The sequence below is a fragment of the Strigops habroptila genome, chromosome 3 (assembly GCF_004027225.2).
Source record: "Strigops habroptila isolate Jane chromosome 3, bStrHab1.2.pri, whole genome shotgun sequence".
NCBI lineage: Eukaryota > Metazoa > Chordata > Aves > Psittaciformes > Psittacidae > Strigops > Strigops habroptila.
The window spans coordinates 36583524-36600341 of record NC_044279.2 but is presented as its reverse complement, the minus strand read 5'-3'; the positions used below and the strand labels follow the sequence as shown (position 1 = coordinate 36600341).

At 40.3% G+C, this 16818-nt stretch overlaps 1 protein-coding gene across 1 annotated transcript in view; it reads left to right on the top strand.

Annotated features, from left to right (window-relative positions):
* Positions 1-16818, top strand: part of GRIP1 (glutamate receptor interacting protein 1) — a 227157-nt gene that overhangs the window by 201254 nt on the left and 9085 nt on the right. Inside the window, 7 exon segments of the mRNA XM_030477942.1 lie at positions 3863-4007; positions 5109-5248; positions 5428-5616; positions 8895-8996; positions 8999-9047; positions 13380-13491; positions 16125-16358. Of these exon segments, the coding sequence (XP_030333802.1) occupies positions 3863-4007; positions 5109-5248; positions 5428-5616; positions 8895-8996; positions 8999-9047; positions 13380-13491; positions 16125-16358 (971 nt within the window).

Below are 16818 nucleotides of genomic sequence, written 5' to 3'. Positions count from 1 at the left end.
AGTAATGGAGCTGCCATCATTTTGCACACCTACATCTATTAATATTCCTGGATCTTCCCCATTATGGATTCCATAAAAGCAGAATTTCTACCTGGAGATAATAAAGCGAGTTCTGTTATGCGTTCTAATGGCAAAGGAAGTTAGACAATTATAATTACCATTACTGCTGGGACTTATATTACAGTGTTACACAAAAGCATGAACTGTAAATTCACTTGTCTTAAGCTCTATACAATCTCATAGCAAAAAGGCACAGCCTGTCCACTTTATTATTTAAAATCAAGTACAGCTGTTGAAACAGCATTTAGAATTGCACTAGAATGCTCTTTTCTTTTAATTGCTTTTGAAAGGAAACAGTATCTTCTCGATATGACCAGTACAAAGCAAAGGCAGATAGATTGAAAGGCAATTGTGCAGATTGGCTTTCAGAAGTAAACTTTGGTCTAGCAAAGTGAACAACCACTGCGTGGCAGGATATTGTGGTTAGGTCCCTGCAGGTGGCGAGGTGGGATTTGCTACACATAGTTGGTCCACCTTGGACAGAGGCTGGCCAAACTGGCCATGGGCTGTACATCCAAGGGACCGCCTGACTGACAGTTCCCTTGCAAAACTGAGCAACCATGTATGTTATGAAAGAGCAAACTGCAACTACACTTGGCAGAAGATTGACAGGAAAAATGCCTGTAGAAGGAAGTTTGAGCTTCCCCTCACAAGAATGAGATAAAGATTTAAACTTTTTTTGATTTCTCATGATATGCTTTTTTGAGGAGGGGAGGCAGAGGGGAGCAGGGCTTCTTCCTCCCTAGGTTCTCCATTTCCTTGCTGTCTTTCCAAACTCTCCTTTTTTATAATATTTCTAGGCTTCTGGCTCTTCTTCTGCTGTTTTTCTTCTCTGCTGGTCTCTCCAGCTCCTCTTTCCCTTCTCCAGACATTTCTATGTGTCTTCAGAGCTGTGTTCCTGCAAAGCCAGCTGTGCAAGTGAGAACCAGCACGCAGGGTACATGGCATGTGCTCCCCCAGACCTTTGCTCTTCTTTGCCCTTTTGTCTGGTGTTGATCAGATGTTACTCCGAAGAGCAAGGCACTAGTGCAGCAGGGCAGAGGCGCTGCAGCACACAGGGCTATTTTCCATTAAATGTGGTTTCCCCTAAGCACTATCCACAATTGGGCATCCACAAGAAAAGAAATGAAGAAAATCTCGAAACATGAGGCCCAAACTGTGGTAGTTTGATTATATTTCCTCCCAGATGGAAGTTAATTTTCCAGCAGTTTTTCTCTTCTCTCTTTTTCTTTCCCCACCAGATTCCCCAAACTGAGGAAAATTTTGTTCTCCTGATTAACCTAATGGCTACCACCTTTTTTGAATATCAGATTTCTCTGCTTTCAAGGCAGAACTGGCCTTCATTGTTAATTCAGGCCACATGCATGCAGTGTTCTTAGATAGCTTGCATTTGTACTGCCTGAAAAGAGTACTGAAGGAACAGTGTAGTAAATTTCACATTTGTTGCAATTCTGCCATTAATTTTAATAACTAATGGCTAACCAGAAGACAACATCATGGACCAGTCTCCTTTCCAGTCATTCACTAAGATCTATAAACTTCCAACTCTCATGTGGCAGGGCTGCTCTATGATTAATAACTTCTTATTCACTCACTGTTGATAGCAGAGAAACTTCAACCCTTAGCAAATACTGGCTATTAAATTTTTAAGTAGCTTGATGGATTACTTTTCATCCTTCAGGTGAAGCCTTGCACCATGTCAATGCTACACCTGTGTAAGCATCATCAGCATTAGATACCAGAAGTTTTGTTGTTGCTCCATAAATGCTCTAGCAAGCAAGCAAGAGCTGCCACTCTTCTGCTGTGCAGTGGCAGCTTAAAGCGCTGTATGCCAGCCAGAGGCTTCCAGTGTGGGGTCTTGGGAGTTGGACGCTTCTGGAAAGAGCATGTTAGATAAGGCGTAGTTGATGTGAACTGTGCCAAAACACTACTGATAATGCCCCAATTAGGAATACAAGGCCAACAGTAGGCGTGAAAATCCCAGAATTCTTTGCTGAATAAACACACTAATTCTCCTCACCTTTGGTACCATTTTCTCTAGGTGGATAGCAAGGGGGAAACAGGAGGGAGTTGGGGTGGGGGGCAAACTGGGGAGAAACAAAGTAGCTCCAAAGATATCAATATTTCCCCAGCTCTGCTTAAGTAGCGGGTTCAGCATTAGAAGAAAGCAAGTCTGAACCTTTGCTAGTAATGCAGGTATCTCTTTTCCTTTTAAAGTTTTTCTGTCTACAGGAACAGGAATGGGGACATTTGAATTTTCTAACTTGACTCAGGTTAGTTCTAGTAACATTTATGGGTGTGCGTCCTAGACATTCTCCACACTCAGTGAGCCCTTCAAAATGTCATTACCCACAGATGGAGGAAAAGTTGCCCGCCAGGCCAGTCGTCCTAGCTGAATACCAGTAGCATAAGATGGGCAAGGGAGCATTTGTTATTTTGATCTGAGGAGAAATCTGGTATTTTAGATTTTAAAATGTCCTTTCCTAACCCAAAGACAGCACGGTTGATTGCTCTCCTGATGTGTATTTCTTGATAATATTTAAAGAGCACTGTATAAGTACAGGAGCCTTTCTTGTTGCTGCAACACCCATTGGGTATTGTTTAAGGAAAATACATTGTATTTAAGCTTACCCGGTGATGAATTTTTCCCCATTTCTGATGATTGGTGAGATAAAAATCTCAAAATAATGCTAATTACTTCATCCAGTATAATGAAATAAAATCTAATGGAGTTACTATTCAACTTAGTTACAGAAGCTTAAAGCTTGTCTATCAAAAACACTTGAATTTGAATTATCTTTGATCCTAAATACTTTCCATTCAGTTCAAGAAACAGATGAGTACCAGGATTTATACAATAGTATAATTTGCCTCCTGGCAAATGTGGCCAACAGCCTCCTGAGCTGCACCAGGCAGAGCACTGCCAGCAGGTCAAGGGAGGTGATCCTTCCCCTCTGCTCAGCACTGGCGAGACACACCTGGAGTGCTGGGTCCAGGCCTCAGCTCCCCAGTGCAAGAGAAACATGGACGTAGTGGAGAAGATCCAGTGAAGGGCCCCAGAGATGATGGAGGGACAGAAAGATCTCTCCTATGAGGAAAAGCTGAGTAAACTGGGACTGTTCAGCCTGGAGAAGAAAAGGCTCAGAGAAGACTTTTATCAATTTATATAAATATCTGAAGGGAGGTTGTAAAGCGGATAGAGCCAGGCTCTCTCCAGTGGTGCTGTGGCAGGACAAGAGGCAATGGGGACAAACTGAAACACAGAAAGTTGTGTCCAAACATCAGGAAGCACTTTTTTACTATGAGGATGACAGGGCACTGAAACAGATTGCCCAGAGAGGCTGTGGAGTCTCCTTCCTTGGAGATATTCAGAAGCCATCTGAACACAGTCCTGGGCAACCTGCTGTAGGTGGCCATGCTTGGAATGGGGGGTTAAACCAGATGACCACCTGAGGTCCCTTTCAACCTCAAACGTTCTGTAATTCTGTAACAAAATAGCCTGAAGTTATATTTCAATAGGAAAGAAGATATAATTTTAAATGGAGTAAAATTTAGTCTTAATAGAATGAGGAGAGGTTTTCTATTGACTTCAGCGTAATCAGGTTTTGGCAATAAAAGAAGAAATTGCACAAGAGAGAATATTTTTTTCCAAAATAATCCAGTAGAATATGATTAAGAAGTGTGTCTGAAATGTAATCCTTTGAAAATGTTGTTTGATTACCAGTCACTAGACTGAATGTGCTATTTTTTTCATTCCCTCTTTCATAAGAAACCAATTGCATCCCCTTGGCATTTATTGCAGATGAACAGGAGAGCTCTGGAGCAATTATTTATACTGTCGAGCTCAAGCGCTATGGTGGGCCTCTTGGAATTACAATCTCTGGTACCGAAGAGCCCTTTGATCCCATAATCATTTCCAGCCTTACAAAAGGAGGATTAGCTGAAAGGTAAATTGGAAAGTAAATTATTTTAAAATGTTCTTTTTGGCTAGGTAAAGATTTATTTTGTTTACCTGCAGATGCTAATTTTCATTATTTAGCAATTTATATTTTTACAATTCTCTAAATCTGAGTTTATCGTCTTTTTGCTGATGTTTTTTGGTCAGTGCCAAGTTCAAGAGCATGAGCAATATCTTAACAGGATGTTCTTGCACGTACTATACAAGACAAGAGCAGAGGATTGTGGTCCTTATTATAAATCACCTATAGTAAAGACTAGTCAATCAGACTGCTCAGTCACAGGAACATTTTAGCAGCCATCATCTAAAAGCAATAGCTCTGCGTAGTACAACAGATAAAGAAAGCACTTTGTGTGTCTAAGTTTATCTGAACTTACCATATATTTATATGCCACTTATCATATACTCACACTGCATCTGTGGGTGCACTTACATACACCATAGCAAGCATTATCTAAGGATAAAACTTGAATCATACTTGAGCATTTCTCATCATGGTAAGTGGTGGATAGAGAAAAATGAAAATGCTAAGGTTTTCCATTGCCTATTATTTGTAAGATGGGTAGAGTCATTGCAACTAGTACCTTTGGTGGTGGATTCAGAGAGCTTACAGCACACAAAACATGACACTGTGCACAGCCAGAAAAAACAGTGCATTTACACAAAGAGAATTTATTTTGTTCTCTTGATATGATCCATCCTGAAAGCCATGTTGGTGAAATAGCTGTTACCTGCTCACACTGCCATTATCTCCTTACATTGTGAGACTTCTAGAAACTTGACTCATTTCAGAACTAAACTGTGCTGTCTGAGATTGCTCTTAAGCAGGTGGGCTGCAATGAATATCATCCACAGGTGATTAACTCAACTACTGCAGTAACACAGAAATCCACACCTCCATGCCTCAGCTCTGCTATTGTCACTACAACAAAGGCGACTTGCCTTAAGCATTTCTAACAAAAGAATTGCTCTGTAACACAGCTATAAAAGCAAAATGAAAGAAAGAAAGGGAGATGAGCCTTTCATGCTCCAAATATGCAAAGAAATTGTCTTTGTTGCTTCTTATGCTCTTCTCTCTCTCTTACTGTAGACTGGGGGCAATTCACATAGGAGACAGAATCCTAGCAATAAATAGTAGCAGTCTGAAGGGAAAACCTTTGAGTGAAGCCATTCATTTATTACAGATGGCAGGAGAAACTGTCACCTTGAAAATCAAGAAGCAGACAGATGGTGAGTATGGCCAAGAGTAGCATCAGTGGTCATGTGTGTGTTGTTACAGATTAACAAGCATTTAGGCCATCCATGGAAAAATGTTGGGTCAGTTGTAAAAAGCATATTTTTAGAACTGCAGTAAAGCAATGACCACACTCCGTGCCCCCCTCCCCTTTCTTTTTTATAATCCTATTCAGCTACCAGTCCCAAGAAATTTTCTGTCCCTGTGGGTCACATAAGTGAATTGAGTGATGCTGAAGATGAAACCTCTGCTGCACAGAAATCTGGCAAACTCTCAGACATCTATTCCACTACAGTCCCAAGTGTTGACAGCGCAGTAGAGTCGTGGGATGGCTCTGGTGTTGATACCAGCTTTGGAAATCAAGGTACTATCACAAATGCAGTCAAGATTTAAAGTAGAAATTATCACCTTCATGGTTGACCTTCCTTTGCTTAAAAAGAAGTTTATCTGTACCAACTTTAAACCTCATACTTTGTAATGTGCCAGTGTCTCATCCTGACCACACACCTCACCAGGCAGCATGATTTCTTACGCTTGGCTGATCTCGGATTCATTCTTTCATGACAGTGTGATGTGTTATGAAGCAGTTATCAATACATTAACAGGCTTTTGTTAGCTTTACTGACATCTGAATAGCCTGGTCCATAGCTCATCCACAACTAAATGAGTTTATCCTTCAGATAGGGATCAATGCAAGGCACAGAACGCTCTGAAGATGTTCATTAATTTGATGCCCATATGCAGTAATTTTTAACTGACAACAGATTTATTATAAACTGCTGAAGGCAGTTAGGCATTGCTTATGATTTGTAAATCTTTTGCTTCTTCCTCATTCCTGCAGCATTAACATCTAACTTTCAGCTCTCAAAAACAATCATTCTATTTGAAGACATGATTGTCCTTTATGATAAATTTTCTACTTCTGCATCACTATCATTTTATATAGGATTTTCAAATAATCTCCTTTTAATTTGTAAGACATCCGTTTAGGCAGTGAGGGATACAGACATCTTGTAATATTCTAGATTACAAGAAAAGTAACTTCCACACAGCTTCAGTGTTTTATTTAACTCTCTTTAAAATGTTTATATCCATAGTAAAGCAGGTATCTGGACAGGTAGGTCCTTACGTCAAGTAATTTTCACTTGCTCACGCTAGTTGCACACATTCTTTCAATTTTATTTCTCTATTTCTTGCTGTTGGTTTCCAGGAGCAAGGGTAGTAGCTCATGGACAGCTGTTATGTACCCTCACATAGACAACTGAAACCAAGCTCTGCCCAGCAGATTTTCCATATAGACTGAAGTTCTGTGCTGATTACTTTCATTGCTATTCTCTAATGTTCCTGCTCCGTGATAAACTGGCGGTTCCTTCTGGGCACAGAACATTTATTTAGTACTCAGTGTACTGGCTATATTCCCCCGTATAATTTGTATTTCACTGGAGTAGAGTTGGGATAAATTTGTCTTTTTTCTGTTTTAACTGTTTTGGTCAGTTTATCAAAATAAATCATGTTAGATTTCTGCAGATATTTTTAAGGACAAGTATTGCTGACAGAGCCAAAATGATAGTTCTCATATCCTGCGTGACTTGATGATACTTGGAGCAAATTGTTCAACTGTGGACTACTTTCCAAAGTCCTGATGATTCGGATGCAAAGCCAAAACTAAACCAGTATCTCAAAGGAGGTATTTTTCTAACTGTCTTGAAAAAATCAGCCCAGACTTGGCTGGGTACGTGGCACTTCTGTTAAACAGCCTGAGTGTAATCAGATGTACGCCTTATCCCTTGCTGTGGTACTAATGTGACCCACATTTCTGTTAAAGTTCATTCTGTCTTGACCTGTCAAGTTGAGTTTGGCTTCTCTCCAAACTTTTCTTGGCACAAGAGCAGGCTAAGCAAATTGAATTTGGGGAATGTTTCTGGAGCACTAGATAATGGTTCATCCTATTAGTTACTAATTTAATACTGATGAGCAGTCTTTTCTCTCCTTGAATTACTACCCCATTTTGTACCTTTGTCTAATGTGTCTGACTTGCTAATCTGGAGCCTTCCACACACAGCAGTCACATTTTCACAACCAAAACCCTTCCTAGAATCTGGCAGTATGTTAATGTCTGCCAATTACCTGGAAAATGCACACAGCTGTCTAGTTACATGGGATTTGAAGGAGACAGGTCTAGACTGATTTATGGAAGCAAATTGCCCTCTTTAGAGAGGTGACAGCAGTGATATTTGTTAGTCACAAACAAAACAGAACTTCCTAATCCAATACGCACATCAGAAAATGCCAACTATAGAGCCGGAAAAGGAGTATGTCAAGATGAAATACATATATAGCAGTTCTACCATAATAGATTTTGCTTACCAGATCAGCATCAGCTTGTGACAAGTCAATCCATGCATTCTTCTTGATACATCACTTGGAAGCCAGGCTGTCTGGTTCTTACTTGGAATTCAAATTACACTTAATTCAGTTAAAGAAATACTGTTGAACTAAGACCAACATTGCTTGTATGAGTCTCTGCAAGAGTCGTAGCATTTGGCTTACCTAAAAGATTTAGGAGAAAGCAAAATGGTGCTGGAAACTCTTTATTTGTATTTAGAGGCATTAATGCCTCTACCCTGTCTACCTGCCCTATATAAACATGCAACAAGCCACGTAACAGCTCGTTTCTCCCCACAAACAACCTTGAGCTTGAATGGAAGAACTAAATGAGCAAAAATGTTGGTTTCATTATGTGCTCTACTCATGTAGATGTGGCATTTAGGGATATGGTTTAATGGTGGACTTAGCAGTGGGAGGTTAACAGTTGGACTTGATGATCTTAAAGTTCTTTTCCAACCTAGATGAGTCTATGATTCTATGATAAAAGCACCCAGGAATAAACTCTTCAGATATAAAGGTCATCTGATGCAACTTACACAGCCTTGAGATATTTGGAAATGGCTGATAGAGAAATCACTTTCTGCAAGGTGAGCTTTCTGAGGGTGTATATTGGTCCCGGGCACTTGTGCCCATCAGGAGATGGGCCTTTTCTCAGCTCTCAGAGTCCTAGCAAAAGGCAGTGGCTCTGCTAAGTGCAAGTCTCTCTTCCACAAGGGGACATGGGTACAGAGGTTCCCATGTTGGTCTTTATGCAGGGCAGTGCAGGGCTGTGACAGCACAGTCCTGCATTTGTATTAATCAGGTCCTTGCCTTAGCGGTTGCAGAGGCAGACGCTCTCCTTCCTATTCTAGCATTACTCCAGTTAATGGTCACTCGAGAGCCTCTGCACCATGCCAACTTCCACAATCTAGGTACCCATTCTACAGATTGGTAGTAGTGTGCGTAATTGACCACCCAATATGTCATGAATTTTTGGCTGCATTGCTTCCAAATTTGAGAAAGTTAGGAGGAGGAAGGAAAAACTTTCTTGCTAGTCATCTGAAAAGTCAAGCTGATGGGCTTTTTTTTAATGCATCCTTGCAAACTCTTTTTTCAGTAAGTCTAAAGTGCAGTTTTCTTAATAGCTTAGGTTTAATTTGGGGCATGTTGCACATGACCATGTTAATATGTTTTAACATATCCATAACACACGTGGTTTACATAAGCATATACATGACCATATACAGGGCCGTAAATACATAATTAATCTTTTAGGACACAGCTATCAGGCTTCAGGATACAACTTCAATGCCTATGAGTGGAGGACTCCGAAGCAGACTAGTTTGTCCCCTCCAAGCAAACCACGACACCCCCCGTTCATGATACAGGGCTGAGTGATGATGAATGGGACCGACCTACAGCAAGCAGGTAAGTTCTCATATGAGTTTCTGTTTCTGACTTGCAGCTGCAGCAGTGCCTCAAAAAATTAATACCTACTGTCTGGAAGGAAATGATGTTCTTCTAATGCAGCTGTAACAGCTCTTCCTTTAAATATGAGATATAGAATTTCTACTTCATGAAACTTAATAGGGTAGATTAGTGACAGTTTACGGAAGATTACGATGCCAAAATCAAGACAGTCTATTTATTTGAGTTACTTCAGACAAAAAACCCACAGCATTTATCTCTTAAGAATAAACAAACAAAAAAATTAGGGCATTCCCCTGGGTAAGCATCAGGAAAACCTTCTCTGTTTCCACTCCACAAAAATAAACCTACAAATACAGTGGCTAAAAACAACTGGCATGTTAATCTTTTGTCTTCCATGAAAATTTTTCATTTGGTTTGGGCAAAGAAGCAGCAATTGCAGTCATCTTCCATAAATGCTTGAAGGCATCTGCAGTGATTCAGTAGGAGAACAAAGTGATCCAGGTAGAAATGTCTAGTCCAAAGCTATGGTAGTTTGCCATGCGTTCATTCCTGTTCTTCTGAGAAGTAAATCTCCCTTTTCAGTTAATTTTCTCTGCAGGCAAAAGAACTTCCTGAGGGAAAAATTGCTTAGTTGACAATGCTTGGAGATAGTGAAAGACCCAAATATCTCTTACTCTTTCATTGTAAGGATGATCTGGCAGTGGAACCACTGGCAGAAACTTGGGTAATTCCTGCCAAAGAACAGTCTTCCTCAGACAATCACAGAAAGATGTGCTTTTTGTACCCATCCTCAGGACTTGCAGATATGTATGTCCTTCATGAGAAATACAGTTTCTTGGTGTAGCAGCACAATAAGCCCCAAAATCCCAGTCTGTGAGAAATTCAAGTTTAGTACTAAGAAACCTGCCTGGTTCCTGTATAAACATACTGGATAAGTAAATCCATAAGGTCCAGTTTGTTACCTTTGAAATACAAATCAAGGCAAAGCTTAGATGCTAGTGCTGCTTTTCAGAATCAGAATGACAGATCCTCTGGTACAGCAGATTACCCAGCAGCATTTTATCTGGAGACAAGTCTGGCAAGGTGATAGGTAAGATATGGGCAAGTGTGAGCTCTCAGTCCATATCCAGCTCCTTTGGTCCTACTGCACAGAAGCATACTAGAAGTTTTCATAGGCTACCAGTGGACAATACTTAATAAAGAAAATTGCCATAGTTTTCTTAATACCTCCCATTCTTGGTAAGTTAATATATTTAATTTAATAGCGGCATCTTTATTCATGGTTAAAGCCCATATATTTTTTCTCAGATGAGATGCAGCCATATATTCCAGAACACCTGCTGTTTTGCAGTAAGCTGAAAATACTGATGAGCAGTGAACCAGGAAGATGGATTGTAAAATACTTAGTCTTCTAAATTAAAAGCATGTATTCTACTACCATTTTAAAGCTCTATTTAACAGAAAGTATACACATTAAAAAGTCTTGTTCTACTTGCCAGTGTGACTTACAACTGAGATATATGGCACAAATTAAATTAATGGTTATTCTTTCTGCAAAAAATGGTTTATGCGACAGCTGATGGTGTTCCTGTACAAGTGCTGGGGTATTGAGAAGGGTATGTCTGTTCTTCCAGCCTGTTACAAGAATTCCCGGGAAACCCCCTCTTCCCTGCCTCTAGCTAAGTAACTTTTAAGGAAAAAAAGTAATTTTTTCTTACCTTTATTTTGTGTAGCACAGCTTCCAAGAATATGTGGCAGCAGAAGGAGACTGAGACACTGGGAGAGAATCAAGAAAACCATTTAAAGCAAACTTCCGTAGAAAGATCAGGGGGAGAGAGCATCAGGAGCATGAAGAAAGAGAGCAAGATGTGGAAAGGTGCCTCTGGTGGGCCAAGGAAAGGTGGGGGGCAGCTGGAAGAGTGGAATACCCCCAGGTAGGAGAACAAAGAATGCACAGCAGTGAGATGTAGCTGGGCTGAGGCGGGGGCAGGAGGGGAAGAAAGGGAAAACAGTTAAAATGGGAAACAGGAGAACAGCAGGGTAAAAGCAGAAAACACATCATTAACATGCTGTTGAGTGACAATGAAATTTCAGTTGGCAAGTGAATGAAACCAGAGAGCTGGAACCGCTCTGTAGCCTGCTGTCTACCTACCACTGGCAGGTAGGACAAGTCTGTTATAGTTCCTGCTCCAAGGAAGAATTTTTGCACATTAAAACAATACTTACAGGAATGAGTCTGCCCAATCCCAGAACATCCTCTCATCTTCTGAATTAAAAAAAAAAAAAAAAAAAGATAAATTTTGTCTCTCATATGGCAGTAAGAACCCAGTCAGAGGCACCTGTGTCTTCGTATCTGTTCCACTACCTCTCCTTCAGCCTTTTTATGCATCTAAATTTCTGATGGCTCTTTGAATAAGCATTGGAAAACCAAATATATTCATTATAGGTTAAACAATATTTCACATGACATAAAATCAATCTCTCGTGTTTCAGAGGGAAAAAAAAAAGCCATCTAGATGAGAAATTATTTTGGTATGTCTTTTTTTCTGGTGCAGTAGCTCAGCTACAAATCAGTTCATTCACGTAGGTGTAATGGAGATGCAGAAGTTGAGTGTTTCACACATGAGAAGACAAGACTTAGAGAAAAGGCAAAAGAGGAGGTGAGGGCAGAAAAGGGAATTGCTTCAGCTAAAAAGAAGTCCAGACATATAGGCATCATGATTTAAGATTTCACAGGAGTTGGAGAAGAAATGGACCTCCAGTTTTAGGAAATACACCTTTGCTGTCGCAGACAATTGCCTCAAATAATCCTGTTCATTAACTCAAGTTCCATTTTATAGTATAATATTAGCATGCAACATAAAGAAAGGTAATGGATAAATTAGTCTATGTTCAACATTAGCTATTAAACCAACTACTTAGGCTTATTGAAAGAGCTAATTTCAAAAGTCAAGGAACTTTCTAAAATCATGTTTTAAATACTTTCTTATCTTGCCTGGGAGGAATTGCATCTCTGATCTGAGTAGGTATTCTCACCATTGCTGTACCTATTGCAATATCTTAGAAGAGACACTGATGCTAGGTGGAGAATCATTGCAATAAGAGATTGAAATGGCTGACCATTGTCTGCTTGACTGATGGTAACTGTAAGAAAGCATCTCTGAAGCAGAGTATCATGAGGATGAAGCATCCAAGCTGTCGTCCCTTGTGCTAGGCAATTCTATTGAAAAGTTATTCTTTTAACAGTGTTACATTCACGCCATTCTCAGTAATACATTGTTTGTCAAGCAAGGCCTCAGATGCTTCCATAATAGTGTTTGCTCTGTTTATGTGCTGTTAAGCACCACTAGCTGCAGTCCGTGGGCAGCTGCTCCAAAGTAACAGCTTGCTGCCACCGAAAGGGCGAATTCTCATTCTTCCTTTCCTCATCCTACCCCTGTTCCTTTCACATAACCAGCCCAGTCCAGTGCAGCAGCTCTGACACTTGTGGGAACCTTCATTGAGCTGATTCCCGTTGCTAAGACAGCAAAATACTCCTGCTTCCTCCACACACACACATATACCCTGTAATGGTATCACGTTGGGCTGTGTTGCTGCAGTCCATATTTGGTGGGTTTTATCAGGCTTCTCTTGCTGGGCAGCTTCCCTAAGCATTGCAGTCACCACCATCTTGCTCCAGAGTGGTAATGTAAGGCCTCAGTCTGTTTATGAAATACCAGAGACCTAAGTCTCCATGCAAGACAGTTGCATCCTGAAAGTTTCTCTGTGTTTGTGTGTGAAATGACTGGAGCAGTTTCCGTGACAGCAGTCAGGTGGGCTAAATTTGATGACAATAAATGAAGCTTAGGCTGGAAGAATCAGGTAAAAAGCACTACCATTCCTCTTTTGCAAACACTGTTGCAAAAATGAGGGCTCTTTTCAGGTTCCCTGGGAGAAGTCTCTGAGGTTGAAAGGTTTTACTGCAAATATTCATTGCGTGGAGCAGCTCTGCACACAGCTGCTGGTTGATTCATTAATTTTCATAGGGAAGTCCCAGTTTCAATCCAGTAACAATGTGTACTGAACTGTTCTTGGAATCTATTTATCTCCTTACCAAATACCTCGCTGCTCAGATCCTGCCAGCTGCTAGCAACTGCCAGGTTACGAGAAGACTTGTCTGCCACATGCTCTACATGTCCATCCAGCCTCGCCTGATAAACGACTCTTCCCCACTTTCCTGCCGTAAGGTTCTGTCGTTCAAGTTGCAATCTGTGGCAAGGCATGTGTGTAAAATATATTTTAGAGGGGAAAAAAAGTCCACATTTTTTTAACCTCTCATTGTAAATCTAGCTTCGCAGGTACCCATGATAACACCGAGGCTGACCAGGAGGAAAATTTCTGGTCTCAGGCTCTGGAGGATTTAGAGACCTGTGGCCAGTCAGGAATTCTGAGGGAACTAGAGGTAGAACAATCTTAACCTTTCTTTCCAATTGTAGAGAAATATAATGGTTTTGGTTTGGTTTACATTCATTTTATTTTCTCCTTTTTTTCTTTTAAGTCTCACTAATCACACCAATTCATTTAAAAGCTTTAACCCCTCTCCACAGGACAAGGCTGACAGGCGTCTGTGTTTGAGAAACATGACTCTCTTGGTACCTACCCTTTACCTTTATATTTTTGCTTGTGCAGCTGCCTCCCCCGCCCCTAACCAGAGCTCTTTTCTTTTGTACAATGCAACCAAAATTCTATAAACATGTTCACCCCAGAGCTTTTGACTTGCAGCTTCTGCTGTGCATAACCATTGATGCTGCCTGCACAGGCAGCAGATGTCACAGAACTTCTGAAGTGGGCATAGCCTTCCTGCAGCAATGCATCCCATTCTCTGACAGACGCTTTATGCAGCTTTTCTTAGCATGTTGTAGGTTGTCTTTTAAATTGAAACTTAATTTGATTAAGATGAACATAAAAGAAAATCAGCTTTTCAAAATGTTTACCTATAATTTTACCCCTCTGCAAAAAAATTATACAGCAATTTTTTTACTATGTAACAAATTTTCACATTTCATTCTGAAGTTAACTTCAAATATAACCATGCTTCATGTTAGATCATGAGGGGGATAAAGGGGAAAGGGAACAGAGACAGGGTAACTTTGAGTCTTATTTTTCTGATGACCTTTTCTCTGAGTTGTCCGATCAGAACAATTAAGAGAACACTGCCACTTAAAGCTGTGGAGTGAAAGGTCCTAAAATATTTTCTTTTATGTTCTTTTAAATTCCTGGAGCTGCAAAACTGGCAGAATCTCATTTTCATTTTTATGTTATATAAAGTCCTTTAGCAGCCAGGAGGAATGTGAATGGCATAACTGGGTGAAAGTTTTCCAGTTCAGATTAATTTACTCCCTCAGATTTATGGCTTTTGTATTGCATGTATGGGTAGCAAAATGTGATTCTCACGTATTTGTTATTGCAAACCAGAGAAATATAGGAGAAAATGTTATACTGCTTTAATTCCATAGTTAGATATGGCTCACTACCGCAGGCTTCTCTCGCAATTTTCAATATTCAGAGCACAATAAAAGGATATGGAAATAGATAATTCTGAAATGGAAATAGATCATTCATGGTGAGCAGAATTCAGTTACTTCAACATGTTAAATTTTCCCCAGCCTTTCCCAGAAGTGAGAACTGTAGATGCAGTATAGTTTATAGCATCGCCCTGTTCAGAGCCCACAGCTCCGAAAAGAAAGCAAAACTCATTCAGTATGACAGGATGCTGAGAATGGTGATGCCTCTATTTTATGAAGTGCCATTACATAGTCAAGGACTCCTTATCATTCTTCATTTCAAGGTCTTCAGCCAAAGAGCAAAGAAAACTATTGTTTGCCCAGTCCTCTGGATGCTTTTGCTCCATCAGGCAATAATATCAGTCATTACCCAGCACAAGAGAGACTGTTAAGGCTACAATATATTATCTCATAGTGAAAGTAGTGCTGGAGCTGGGAGAAAGAAGGGTGACAGACATGCTCACCAGGGTCAGAAGCAAACATTTATTTCCCTGTCTTCCCCTTATTTTTTTCTCCCTTCATTTTTACTTCTCATTTTCCATCAGGCTGCCTGCATCCTGTCGCTGTCAGAATTCAGGTTATGGCCTTTTAATTTCCCTTTTCACTTGTCCATCAGCACCAGGGACAGTAAGTAGGAAATGCAGCGTACCCTATTCCAGCAGTGGTAGGCCTGTATGGTGGCTGCGCCAAAGCTCTTTGCCTCCCACTCCTCAGAGCAGAAAGTCTTTCACAGGGAGGAGGCTCCTTGCTGTGCACAGGTGCACAGCAAGTTCATGTCAGTCTGTTCAACCCAATGGATGAGATGACTCCTGTTGTCTTTCAGGATTTCACCCTCCATATATTCTTGCATCTAACATAAAAGGCTAGCTTTGACTGAGATGAAAAACAGCAGTGAGACTGCATCTTGTATCCCTGCAGCATTAGTGCTGAGCTAAGGCAGTTCCTCTTGCAGTATGCATGTTATGCAGAGTTTCTGTCCAGGCAGGGAGTGAGCTTACCTGCATTGAGCTTTCCTTGGCCTGAGATGGGATCCAGGCACGCTCTGTGCCAGTGCTGACTCCAGAGCTGCATCCATATTCTGCCGACTCACTTCTTTTTACCTTGCATGACAGTCTGAATTGTAAATGCCTTCCTATAGCTCCAATTCTAACAAATGCAATTATGCCACAACTCAAATGTCTTTTTACTTACATGTAAAACATTTTTAAAATAAGCAATTCTACTATACACTCTTCAGTCTGCCAGGGGACTAGCTTTCAAGCATAGCTGTTCTAGTGCTCAGTATTTTAGTTTGAAATGCCGTCTGAAAACTTTTGCCCATAGGGTTCTGTTATTGTTGTTGTGTTTTGCTGTGGTCCTTTGTTTTATAGTGACTCGCAAGCAGATTGAACATCTATCCTCTTGCCTTTTGCTGTGCCCTGAGTGATTGTGTTTTAACAAAGAATAGAGACTCTTTTCCTACTGCTATGAATTAACCGCTTACCTAACCCACATTCCGTGTTAAACATTAACCTCTTCATTAATGCTCTAGGCCACAATTATGTCAGGAAGTACAATGAGTTTGAATCATGAAAACCCACAACCTCGTAACCAGCTTGGAAGACAAGCCAGCTTCCAGGAAAGAAGTACTGTAAGGCCACATTACAGTCAAACTACTCGTAGCAACACACTGCCATCAGATGTGGGGAGAAGGTCCATGGTTCTGAGAAAAATTAAGCAAGAAATGAAAGAAATCATGTCACCAACTCCTGTGGAGTTACACAAGGTCTGTAATTTTTCTTCTGACAGCTTTGAAATAATATATTCAGCATAGGGAATCTAATTATACGGCAATACAGTAAGCACTTTTTATAACGACTCCACAGATGTAATTTGGGGGCCATGCATATTAGTTCTTACACTCCTTGTGGGGGAAACTAACAAATAAAATGCATCCTTGTCTACTATTTTGTTTTACAATAAATCCTCAAAAGGGACTACTCTTTTGCAAGGAGTGTCCACGGGTAATTTGAATTGACAATACTAATAACTCATCTCTGCAAAATGTGTTCATTAAGAAAGCAAAGTTTAATTTCTAGGAAATAAATTTCTTTAGGAAATTACTCAAGAGGGTTTGGGGCTCCCGTTGGTCCTTTTTCAAATTAACATTCATTTTGAATCAAATACATGAGACTCAATGTACATATAATACTGAATGTTATTTCAAATTAGCTATTGCTTCTCTT